This window comes from Eublepharis macularius, chromosome 7, assembly GCF_028583425.1.
Source record: "Eublepharis macularius isolate TG4126 chromosome 7, MPM_Emac_v1.0, whole genome shotgun sequence".
NCBI lineage: Eukaryota > Metazoa > Chordata > Lepidosauria > Squamata > Eublepharidae > Eublepharis > Eublepharis macularius.
The window spans coordinates 98,047,353-98,060,837 of record NC_072796.1 but is presented as its reverse complement, the minus strand read 5'-3'; the positions used below and the strand labels follow the sequence as shown (position 1 = coordinate 98,060,837).

The following is a 13,485-nucleotide window of genomic DNA, read 5'->3' as shown; positions in this document are numbered from 1 at the left end:
GCTTAGAAAGGCAGAAGAAGCAGAAGTTGTGATCAGGTGTGGGTCTTGACTGGACAAAGGCATGACGGAGGTGTCTTGGGGTTCTGGAAATTATTCCAAATAAGACAGAGATGAGGGACTGTGTTCATTCTGAAAAGAGAAGCAGGGCTTTGAGGGAAATTCAAACTACATTTTGGAACTCCTGGATCACTAGTCCAAAAGCAGGAAATGAAACAGAAGTTGACTCGAATTGAGACCTTGTTTTTAAGTAATGGAAATGCTAGTAGTAACAGTTTCTGTTAGTGGCTAAAGACACCCTGATTAATTATGGCAGGTCCTTGACTGATTAACTGAATTCCAGGAAGTGAGCAAAGTAAGGCTTTTCCCATTGATTTTCTGAGATGCTGATTGAGTTCCGTACAGCATGACTGATGTAGGTGTAGACCTGTTTCCTTTACTAGCTCTCTGCCCTTTGCTTACTCAAAGCTTATTTATTCACTCAAGTTAGAAACATTGAGGCAACATGAACTAAATGGATCAGTTGGGTAGCAGTGCCACTTTCACATCCCATTTCAAAACCCAGCTCGTTTGGCTTAATCCCTTAGTTGTAATCCCTTTATGAAACAGCATAACATTGTATGTATTCATCTCCTTGTACCATTGCTTTATCTTGTCTTTTGTGTCTTCTTCTGCTAAAATGTTAATAGGAACTTCTTCAGGGTAGAGTCTTTTTAATTTGTTTATTTTATTACACTATAAAATAAAGCTAAAAACTGGGAAATGCAGAGAGTACATTTTTCAGTGATTAGATAAAATGTCTTCACTAATTCTGTAGTGTCAGCACATTCGCTTATTTTGATGTATGTTCATTTTTCTAGGAGGTATATTAATACGTTAAAAAGAGCAGTTCTCGCTGCAGAACGCTGACATCCCATGGTTTGTTTCTCTGTGCTAAAAGAATTGATCATTTATGCCCACTCCTGTATTATATAACATAAATAATTTCACCTACATAACTTGGATTGGTCTTTGTAACATCAACAGCAGTAAATATAGTACTGAACTAAATAACTGAAGCACTTTTTTATTTACATAACATAGCCACAATGTTGGCAAGTGCGATGTTCTTTTCAGTGTGCTCTTGTATGTAGGAATAAAATAATTCTGCACTTAGATATACAGCACTGTTTATGATCTTTTGCTGTAATGAGTATTTGAAAAATGTTCTTACTGACCACTCTGCGTTCTGTTATGATTGGTGAGTAATATAGTTCATGGGAAATATTTTGCACTGATGTTCATGTCATAGATGCTTGGATTTTCATGTCATACTCATAATTGTTTTTTTTTTCAATGTTATATAAGGAACATCAGAATTCTTTGCTTTAGAGCTCAGCTACAGTACGATACAAAACCTGATTATAATGTTTTGTATAAAGTATTTTTTAAAGTAAACATTTCCATGTTAATCACCTACTCCTGCTGGGTAAATTTACCATAATCACTTCCTTAGTTTCCTCTCTGTATGTTTTCTCTCTGTTTGGGGCCAAACAACAGAGAGGGAGTTGCAAACATAGCTGCATTTGCACTGCACCATGAGCAAGAGTGGATTACCAAGATAGGGAGTAATTGGACAAAGGGAGAAGAAGGCAGGAAGGCAAGCAGATCAGAGGCTTGGTGGCCTCATCTTAATGAATTATTTAAATTCTGGTTAGTGTAGAGATAGATACCATGATGATTGTAAGAGCAAAAATGGTTCAATTTTGCATTTCTTGGTTTTGTCTTGTAAATCATCCTAAACTTGTAACACAGATTATTTTTCATAGAGCTTCTTTATGTAAATATAAGAAGAAGATCTTTGAAAACAGATTTGTCATACAACCATAGTTGTTAAAGAACTTGGATTTGCTATATAGACCCTTCTTAGGAAAATACTTCGTGGCAAGCCTGTGTAATACGTGAAAGGGGCCTTAGATACTTGTAATATATCTGTACATCCAAGTCTTTTCAAGTAATACAAACTTTTTCAAAGTAGGTATTCATATTAAAACCTTTGATTTGCAGAGGCATATTGCTTTCTGTGTTAATTTTGGGGAACATCTCTTTTGCCCTTGGCCTTTTCTGTAGGGCGCTTTATTGCTGTTTCTGGCCCCATACTGCTTTGATGTCTCCTCTGAGTTCTGCATACAGAACATAGTCAAAATACCCTGATTCAGTTGCCAAACTGCTTCCCAGACTTTTCTGCATGGTGAAAGGCTGCATTGATTGCAGAAACAGTCTCTCTCTGGGTTTTCTGTAGCTTTTCTCCCAGTGTACATATCCCTATTTTTTTACATCAAAGTAAAGACATTTTCTTTGCAGTGCAAAATGTTTTCTTCAGTGTAATTCCTGGCCCTGCCTTTGCCCTCCCTTTTATCTCCCTGTGTTCTGATTGGTTGAACAGCAATATGTAGCTACACCCTTTTATCCCCTTTCTTCCTCCACAACTCTCAGACTGTAATCTTGGCAATAAATCATATTTTCACAACAGAAGAAGCTATCAGGATGACACAGTGGTAAATTTTTAAAAAAGAAATAATATTGCAACATTGCTGTTTTAAGCCCCCACAAATAAAAGGGTTGTGACATTGGGGGAGGGGGAAGCTGCAATGACTAAATAAAAACTCTGCAGAAAGCCCTGAATCCCTCTTAATATTTTAAAATTCCCCAGTCATACAATCCCCAATAATGTCCAAACATTACAATGTTGCAGTGCATGCATGCATGCAAAACAAACAAAACCCAAATGGATGAAACTGCCAACATATCATCTCCCCTTAGAAAGCCCACAGCAGAAACAATGCATTTTTCTAGTGCAGAAATAAAAACCAGGCACCAGTTTGGTTCGACTTCCTCAAGGGCAAAATTAAAGAACTGGAGCTTTATGGGGGCCAGAACCAATTAATAAACTTAACCGATCCATGCGGGCTCAATATTCAGAAAACCCACTGTAAAGCTGAGTATGTGTAAGAGGTCTTTGTAAGCTTGTGTGAACCTATAGAAAGATAGCAGACTTGATACTGCTTTATATAGGATAAAAGCCAACAAAATTTCTTAGCATTTCTACTCGTTTACATCAATTTTAAAATATATGAACGGTATCTTGTTAGTTAACTCTCAGATACATAAAAATATAGAGTTCTGCCTCTGAGATGAACTACATTGCCGTTTCTGGAGTCTAATTGTTAACAGGTTTATTTTCAGAGACAGTAAAATGTAATGTGGTTGTACTGGATGACAACAAGTTACCAAAGCTGAAAAGAGAGTTTAACATTTTTTCATGTATATGCTGCCTTCACAGATATTCATATATTAATATTGTCTCAGAAATTCCGTTTTGCATATCTGCAGTTTTTTAATTCTTTGTTCTTTCTGCCTTTAAATTACGTGGTTCTTTCCCCTGTTTTTCAGCATGCTGTAGTCCACTGTATTCCATTTTTAAAAAAGGGCTTTTGCTGACCCCTTTATTCTCCATTAAAAAGCAGAGTTTATGAACATGCTGAATCAGCTTTTGGAAAGGGTGTAGGGTTAGGAGTACTGAAAACTTAATATGCATTTCAACAACTTTCTCAATTCTATTTGCCACAAACCTGGCACGGCACATGCACTGTAATGCCCATTAATATAATGTGACTTCTAATATTGTGTTGCTTACATTTTCTGAATCTTCTGTCAGCTGCCAAATGGACTGAGCTCATTATATTTTTAAAGAACTTTGTTGATATACAGCTGAAATTAACTTTTAACATTTTGTTTAAGACTGCATTATACAGTTTTGTTTGGAAGCTATAATTTTGAGGAAACTGGCTTTTTTTGTTAGTTCTTGCAAGACTTCTCACAAAATGCTGTTTTGTGAAAGTATTTATTATCTTTAGCTTTTGATCACTATGAAAATCTGGATGGGTAGCTGTCTGTAGCAATAGAAAAGAGCAGGAGTCCACAGTACCTATAATACTAACGAAATTTGCGGTAGGATTAGGATATGAGCTTTGGTGAGTCACAGGTCACGGTATCTGAAGAAGTGAACTGTGACTTATGAAAGCTCATACCCTACCACATTTTTTTTAGTCTTATAGGTACTACTGGATTCTTGATCTTTTCTATGAAAATCTGGTGCGTAAAAATGGTCTTTTCAGTAGTAATATCATAAACAGATAATGTTAGCCTTAGTCTTGAATGATCCACACTAGCTCTTTAATCTGAAATGGCCATCCATCATTCACTCAGTTTTAATAGATAACCCAGATGACACCATTGGCAACCTGTTGTATTTCAGTGTTTTCCTGTTCTCTTTCCATCTTTTTAAAGATATTTGTAGTTAGTCTTAAAAACCTAAATCACACTTGCATTGTCAGCACTTCCAGTGTACACTGTCAATGTACTATTGAGATTTCAGGGCCACTGACCCTTTAAATTTTTCTCCTGGACTTCAGCTTCTGATTATTTTATCTCATGCAGAATTCCTGAATAAATTACTGTTTTAGAAGAAAGGGGAATTAAGTACTGCAAGCCATTGTTTATTTTTAAAATTATATTATAATTATAGAATTGTTATACAATAATAAGAATAAGATAAATTTGGTTGCATTTTCTGGTGTTTTTATAGTGTTCCAGGTTAGTACTGGATTTCATTATTTAAAGTTGATAGGTATTTAGAGTTTTTGTTGGCTTGTTAATTTACTATTGCTTTTGCTGATTTATATGGATTGGTATTTTATAGTTTGCTGCTGTTGTGAACTTTGTGGTTTTTGTTCTTATTTGGTACAGAGGTAAGAATAAATATAACAAATAATGAGTGACAGTTTTTACAACATGAAAAGTAGTACTTAATCTCCCCGCCCCACAAACAAGAACTGATAATTAATTGGTTCATGAATTCTGTGCAGCTCTAGCAGAATTTCTTGATGGAAGAGGGAAAATATGTGGTTTCATTTGCTGTCCCGTTCAGTAGAGCCTCCAGTGCTGAGTGGCTTGTCATCCATGTGTGACCCCTAACCTTTGGCATCATCTCCTCGAGGTTCAAAGGCAACTGTAGAGGGAAAGTGGACTTGGGAAAAATCTGTAGCCACATGCAATTGTAGAGACAGTCAAGTCAATACATATGCAGCAGCATGGGTGATAGAAGGTTGAGATGATAGAAGGAACTTTATAATTAAAGATAGCAGTTTAAGGAATCATAATTTGTAATACTCTCCTTTTTTTAAAAAAAATCCTCTGTAAACAGAACATTGCCATAACAGCAGTTGGGCTGGGCTAGAACTTCTTTCCTTGTTATGCTAGGTTTTCACCTGCATATTCAAAAATGGCATTTCCTACCTTCAGCTTGAAATGAACACCTCATTTATTACCTTATTGTAGGCCAAGGAGGCAATAGAAACCAGATCCAGTGGGGCTGTTTTCGAGTTACATACGTAGGAAGTGAAGGGGAGCCTTTAAGCTAGACAACGCATTAGGGCTGGCTAGGATGACGAGGGCCTTTTCAGTCACCCCAAAACAGAATGAGGAGAGGATCTCCTGAATCCAAGAAAGAATAATACATATTAATATGAGGTTTGCATTCCAAAATGTCTAACATTGCTGCTTTTATGTTTAAATATAAAAATAGGCTAGATACAGACAACATATGTTTGAAGGCCAACAAGTGCCTTTAAAATGCATTCGCTATTAAGATTTTTTTTTAAAGAAAAATCAAAGATTAGTTCAAATTGCCTTTAATTTCATGGCTCTGAAGTAAAGATGATTTTTCTGCCTTTCGAAAATTAAACAAGCTTTGCCAAGATTTTCTGGTTAGTTTGAAAGCACTCTTAATTAGAGTAATTTTGTATCTTTGGGTTGGCTAATTTAAGCAACCACTATTTTGTGTAACTATTGGTATAATTATTTTTCTCTTAAGCTCCTTATGTATATAAGAAGGCAGAAGGAGGAGAGCAGAAACTGGCTATCCTTAAAACTAATGGATGCAAAACTAGTTATAGAGTTAGTTGCTAAAAGAAACTAAAGGTCAGACGTTCAAGAACTACTCTGAGTATACATAACTGGGCTAGGTGGACCAGTGGGCTGGCAGAATAAGGTAGCTACTTCAGTGAGGTAGGCGCTGAACAAATAGATAATCCCCTATCCTTACTGAGAGAATGCAATTTGAAACACTGGTCTAATACAGAATTTTAAGATTTAAGAGGTAGGAGGAAAGGCAAAGTTTGTCAAACTTGAATGCAAATATGAAAGCTAGACATTTATTTAGAAAGGATTGAATTAAGCACATGTTTATAAGATTGATGCAAAATTGAGGTAGGGCATATTTCATAAAGTTTTCTCTTCATCTACTAATTTGCTCCCATTTTTCCTTTATGGCAGTCTACTGGAATTGTTCTTTGGCAATGTTTTCTCAGAAGCAGGACTGCAGTGAACACTTTCAAGCAGCAGTGCCCCATATTTGGCATTGAAGGGAGTGGCAGCATTTCATTGTAAAGCCTTTTGCAGCCGGCAGCTTTGGCATCACTTGATTTTAAATAGTCAATATGCTTGATGTATTGTCGAAGGCTTTCACGGCCGGAGAACGATGGCTGTTGTGGGTTTTCCGGGCTGTATTGCCGTGGTCTTGGCATTGTAGTTCCTGACGTTTCGCCAGCAGCTGTGTACACACTCTTCCAGGAGTTCTTATGCCATTGAAGAATCCATAGAAATACAGGAAATGCAACATAAACACATTACATGCTAGAATAATATTTTATTTGTCTTTGTGCGTGTATTTGTGCATGCATTTGAAGACCATACAGGAAGAGGCCCTTGGGATCTTTAGTATGCAATTAATATTTTGGCAAGAAAAGTAGCAGATTGTTACAGCATGATAATATGCTATGACATCATATTCCTGTAAAATTGTAATGAACCAAAATTTTGTTTGCCTCTGTGGCAAACCAAAATGAGTTTGGTAATTGTCAACAGACCATAGTGATTTATTTAATTACAGTGGCGCCTAATCACACTAACTCGAAGGCACCTTATGAACCCCTGTTTTTATGTTACAAAATAACTGTAAACATTTGCTCATTGCTAAACTTTGCATTCTGGGTCATAGTTCAAAAGCTGATTTCAAGCTTAACACATTAACACTATTAGTGGTCTGCTAAAAAAAGACACCTATAATAAAAATTAACTTTTTGGATAGGTTTTAATGTATTTAGTGAACCTTGTGCTAAAATATTGGGTATAATCTGCTAGGAATTTTACCTTGCAATTCTTGTTGAAATTAGTGAGGTATCTCCTGTATAGATCCCATTATTAGTAGGTTTCGTGCTAGAATAGTATAATGTTCATATTTTGCTGGCTTGCTTATTAAGTGTTTCTCAAATCCAGTATTTTCCAAATATTAAGTAAGCTTCTTGATAGAGATGTGAGAAGTTGCTACAAGAAACGTAAATACCTAAAACAGCTCTTTCTATTCCAGGCCCCTCTGAATAGCTCTGCCAAATATCCCTGCTTCTTCTCTTATATTGTCTAACGGACCTGGGGACTAAGGGAGAAATTTCATATTTTTGTAGAACTTGAACTTGAAATTTTTGTGGTAGAGATTCCTATGAGAATCTGTCCACTTCATGCAGCTGATTCAGTAAACTCTCTGGTCCTTCAAAAGTACAGTTCATGATAAATGTGTTAATCTTTAAGGTGCTCCTGAACTCTTATTTTAGCTACAAGAGACTAGTAATTGTACTCTTCTAGAATCTCTCATTTTATAAATATAATGCCACGCATGTCACTGGGGTAATTTGCATGTGTATCTATCTCAGTGACTCCCTTTTTTGTGTGAGTTGTATATATAAAATTTGAACTTGAAATAAAGCCTCTACAAACCAGTGGGGAGAAAACAGATTCCGTATGGATACTTTTTTTGGCCAAATTTAAGACAGTTACAAATGCAATCCTAAACAGAGTTACACCCTTCTACATCCATGGCATACACCAGTATTACTTATTTTTCAGGGTTTTTTTTTTGGTATTTTATTGATTTTACTGTTTTTAAATGAATTTTTATTGTATCAAAATGTTCTTATTGATTTTATTGTATTTTGGTATTTTGTAAACAACTTTAGAGACTTTTAGTTGAAATCTGCTGGATGACCTTCGAAAATCTGCTGCTTCTCAGTGTAACTTACAGTCTTTTTGTAAAAATAAACTGAGACAACCTCACATAAACTACCAGGGTCTCCTTGTATTAGCAGGATAAAAAGCATTAAATAAATAAATGAGTTTAGTTCTTCCAGTTTGTTAGAGATTTACAGTTCCTTCTATAGCAGATAATCAAGCCAACCTATTTTATAACAGTCAAATACATTGAGACATAATTTTGATAACAATAGTAAGTTGATATGTGGACAAAACTGAAAAGTTCAGCATGTTCTGTTGAGGTGTAAACTTTAATCCCTCTGATGTTATTCAATTACTGGGCCCCATAAACTATACAACAGGTAAGAAAAGTAGAGTTTACCTTGGCTTTTTTCCCCTACTCCTGTTCTGACATGCTTGAAATGATAACATGCTACTTGATTTCATTCATTTCGCTTCCTTATGCATCTGTCATAAATACATGAACAGAAAATATATTTCATGCTTTTATCAAAATTAAAAGTATTGTTAGTGTGTTAGAGTGTTTCCAGTCATACCAGGATCTTTCCAGAATATGTCACCATTTTAAAACAGTCCCTTCTGCTATTAGTGGCGGATCAGTTTTTTTAACATGTCACAAATTATATTTATTTAATCAGGCAGGTGAAATCTTTAAGCAGATTTGTTGACAGCTTTGGCTAGCTCAAGACCTAGATTCAGGATCTTTGAGTGGTTTGCAGAATTGGCACTCAAAGAATACATTGCACAACTAGTTTTTTATATCTTGCATTATGTTTTAAAAGGTCATATTATATTTGTTTAGGATTGTCTTCCAGGGGCAGTATGCAACAGAGAAGGGTGGAAATTTCTGTCTTCTGCTGCTTCCCTATTTTTGATTGCTACCTCCTGAATAACCTTTGATAAAATTATCTATTAAAGAGCCTTTTATGTTCACATTTCTTTGATTGGCACCTGCCATCTGCACTTTTTGTAAATACTGCATTTTTAAATCTGCATATTAATTGCGACACCTCAAAATCAAAGGTTTCCCTCCTTTTTACCTTTCAAAAAGAAAAGAAAGTCTCAGTCTTAACTCAAGAGTACTGTGGTGCTGTTGCCTGCTAGTTTATACGTGGTCCAGACCAATCAGAAGGAGTTGATTCATTGAGTAATTTTCAACCTATTTTTGTTGATGATGATATATTTCAAAGTCGTTTTACACAGAATTTTCATATATTGTTGAAATTTAATGTGGGATTAATTTGTCAATAACTTTTCTTAGATATCACTGCCCAGTGCCTAAGATTTTCTATGTCCAGTTGACTGTGGGAGACCATGAGTTTTTGGGTGAAGGGAAGACTCGCCAAGCTGCTAGACACAATGCTGCAATGAAAGCACTTCAGGCTCTTCAGAGTGAGCCAATTCCCAGAAAGTTACCTCAGGTTAGTGATCCCTCTTTCTGTCAGTACTAATTATTCCCCTCCCCACATCTTTCTACCAATGTGATAATGAACAAAGAGCTTCCCCTCATTCTCCCTCCTCCAGAAGCCCATTTGAATCAAAAGCTAGTGCTGGAAGTTGTAGCGCCCACATATACAAAAAGTCACATATGGTGAGAGAATGTAAGGAAGAGGGGTGAGCAAGTGAATTGCCTTCCCTTCTTCATGTGCCACCCTGACCTGGATAGCCCAGGTGAGCCTGATCTCGTCAGATCTCAGAAGCTAAGCAGGGTTTGCCTTGGTTAGTAATTGGATGGGAGACCTCCAACAAAGACTAGGGTTGCAGAGGCAGGCAATGGCAAACCACCCAGTCTCTTGCCATGAAAACCCCACTAGGGGTTGCCAGAAGTCAGTTGTGACTTGATGGCACTCTCCACCACCACTTCATGTGCCAGTGGAGTCTTGGAAGACCGGGGAGGGGGGTGCCTCATTTTCCCCTTCTCACTGCAGCTTCCTAACCCATATACCCCTTTTTGTCAATTCCCTTTCTGTGATTTCTAGTGCTAGCTTTTCTGGAGTTAAAAGGGCCTGGTGGGGAAATTAGAATACACGGAATATCTGCATCCACCAACTACAAACCGTAGCAAGCAAATATTTTCAAATGAACCCTAATTTGGAACAAATCGTAGTAGACATATAGGGAAGACAGACTTGTAGTTGGATCCCAAGACTCCTGTGAGAGTCTGCTAATTTCCCTTCCCACTTCAGACCCCCTGTTACACCCCATGCTGCCCTCTGGACCTCCCACCCTATGCTATATTTTAGGAGTACATGGCATCTCATAATGCAGACTCGTTGTGCGTTATGGCAATTCAGTCCATGTTCATACTGTGTCAGAATTATGACAGTAAGCTTCCAAACACAAATGGATGCTTGTTCTTATTCTGCTTGGGGGAAGTACATCAAGTGTACTCTTGTCAACACTGTCAAAAGGTCACAAAACAAGTATGAAGATACTGTTCTGCGACAGAGCCATGCTCTGGGAGTAAACTTTGTCTGAAGACACTTTGACATTCTCCAGTGGTCCTAGGAGTGGGGCAGCCCTTACTTTTGGGATATAGCTCCTCCTCTCCGAAGGCAGGGTCAGTCAGCTGATTTTGATCCTGGAGGGGAGGGGCTTGTCCCTGGAATCACCAGTCTTTCTGGCCCTGCCATCTGAGTAGGACATCTTCAGCAACGCTCTGCAGAGCACAGTGATCCTGGTGAAGAAGAAACTGCCAGAGATAAGCCGGGCATGGTGGCGTGTGCCTGTAATCCCAGTACTCAGGGAGGCCGAGGCCACAGGCAGTGAGGAGCTCGCAGGGGAAAGGAAAGGCCCTACCACCTACCACATCCCCATTTCGCTCGGAGCGACACCGAGCATTAGAGCCGATGGCCCTAGGTTCCTCCTAGGTTCCACGGCCACAACCGCAAAATTCCACTGAGGTTCCCCACCTTCAGGTTGGAAGGACCCCCCCCCCCTCAGAAGGCCAGAGGGTGCGGTGTTTGAGTCTGCTGTAGCCTGTTGTAGAGACCGATATTATCGGGAACTCCCTCAGGCTTGGAAGGAGCAGCCTCCAGCAGCAGCAGAGGACCTGCTCCAACCCTGGCAGCCCCGACTGAACCACGGTAAGACTGATCCTGCGAGTAATGGGGGCAGCGAAAGGAAGGAGGGAGGAGACAAGAGTAGCAGAAGCCTCAGAGCCAGCTTGCTCTGAATAAAAAGGAGCCCTCCTTTATTTCTCTTTCTTTTCAGCCGGGACTTGTGAGGTATGCTTTCACTTTCATTTCTCCTTTTGGAAGGAAAATTTCTGTTGGCAGAATGTCAGCAAAGGCAGGCCTAGCCACCTCACAGGCCTCAAAGAGCATAAGCTTGCAGCCTAGACTTTCCAAACTCACAGGCCTCAGCCCCTTCTAGGCCTCTCAACAGGCCAGTGAAAGAGAAATGTCCAAGGGCCTGGATGGCAGAATTCAGCAAAGGTAGGCCTAACTACCTCCCAGGCCTCAAAGAGCATATGCCTGTGGCCTAGATTTTCCAAACTCTCAGGCCTCAGCCTCCTCCTAGGCCTCTCAACAGGCCAGTGAAAGAGAAATGCCCAGGGGCCTAGATGGCAGAATGTCAGGAAAGGCACGCCTAGCCATCTCCCAGGCCTCTAAAAGTGCAAGCCTGCGGCCTAGACTTTCCAAACTCCCAGGCCTCAGCCACTTCTAGACCTCTCAATAGGCCAGTGAAAGAGAAAAAGCCCAAGGGCCTGGACCTGTCAGGCAAGAATGCCTGGAAAATTTTCTGCTGTTGGTAGGTCAGCAAAGGCAGGCTTAGCCTCCTTCCAGGCCTCAGAGAGTGCAAGCCTGCGGCCTAAACTTGCCCAATTCCCAGGCCTTGGCCTACTCCCGGGCGTCTCAAGAGACTAGTGAAAGGGAGAAGGTCTGGGGTTTGCCTCCACCAGGCAAGGAAGCCTGAAATGAGTTGCTGTAACGTTGTGGTTAGGTGCTGGGACATGAATCATTACCCTGCTGGTTCGAGTCCCATAATTTCTTGAACTCGGTGGCTGACCTTGGGTAAAAGTCTCAATTACCTAGCAGTTCTGGGGGAATAACGATGATTCTGACCTTATCACAGCCCCTGACTGTGATATCACAGTCCAGGCAAGCCAAATCTCATCAGATCTCAGTACCTCAGCAGGGTTGGCCTTGGTTAGCAATTGGATGGGAGACCTCCAAAAAAAAAAAAGACCAGTGTTGCAGAGGCAACTATGACTGGATGACATTTTCCACCACTAAGGGGAAAGAAATTACATGCCCCCTATTTACATAGTCGCAGCCATAGTTACTATTTAACAAATGAACTGGCATGGCCCAGGATGAAATAAGGAATTGAAAGAGGTCCTGAAGGCACACCAATAAATAGTCTAGTGGCTAGACTCTCAGATGGGCAAGAGAGGCATTCCAGTATGGGAGTCTGACTCCAGATAGGTAAAGGGGTGGCCCCTCCCCAGATTGAAGAGGAGGCAAGGGCCATTAAGAGCACAGATCTTGGTTAAGCCTTCAATCGAGGACCCTGATCTATCAGTTTTCTCCCTCAGCCAAAAAGAAAGGGGAGCTGTTAAAAGAAGGGAAAATTCCCTAGCAGGTCTTCCTCAGGAGCCGTATCCCAGAAAGCTCTCTATGGTGATGAGGATCCTGGAGTCTTCTCTCTTAAGGACTAAGGGGTTGGAGAGAATCCTCCCTAGAATCAGGAATAATCCCATCAGGGATTCCCTTCCAGTAGTCTCACATACTTGTAGAAGTCTAAGAGGGACACTTTGGCAAAACTAACTACTCTTATTCCCCCCCTCCCCAAGTCTTATACATTAGTTCCAGGGGTTACTGAGAAGATCAAGCTGCCATTGGTGGATGATCTGGTAACCAGCCTGCCATCTAATCCTGTGCTGCCCGTTGACAAGGACGGACTATCTAGGATTCCAGCCTCAGGTGGTTTGAACTGGCTGTGTGCAGAAAATTGGAAGTTTCCGCTACATCCTTCAGAGCATTGGTGACAGCTCCACTCCTTCGTAAAGTCACATTCTCTCGGGTCTCAGACCTGGTTGCAGTGAGCAGTAAACTCCTGCCGAAGAGCAAAACTAATGAAATATCCCTGGCAATATGCTGTGGTCAACAAGAACCATGGTTTTCAGGCCACCAGGCACAACACTTAGCTTAGAAATTGGGACGTGGACCATTTGCCCCAAAGCCAAAGTAACCATGGTTCCTTTCAAAGATATGAACCTGTCTGGAGAAACTCTAAATAAAGGAAAGCAGACCAGACATTGAGAGGAGGGTAGTACCTTCTTCCTCAACAAATCCGATCAGGATACTAAAGGGCCAAAGAAGGGAACTCAATGTGTCT

The 13,485-nt window shown here is 39.8% G+C and overlaps 1 protein-coding gene across 7 annotated transcripts in view; it reads left to right on the top strand.

Annotated features, from left to right (window-relative positions):
- STAU2 (staufen double-stranded RNA binding protein 2) overlaps positions 1-13,485 on the top strand; it is a 242,970-nt gene that overhangs the window by 29,226 nt on the left and 200,259 nt on the right. For all 7 annotated transcript variants that reach the window (XR_008597409.1, XR_008597410.1, XM_054984756.1 and 4 more), the window contains one exon: positions 9,404-9,563. Coding sequence is in view for 5 of the 7 variants with exons in the window: in XM_054984756.1 (XP_054840731.1) it covers positions 9,404-9,563 (160 nt within the window). In the remaining 2 variants the exon portion in view is untranslated. The remainder of the gene's footprint in view (positions 1-9,403; positions 9,564-13,485) is intronic.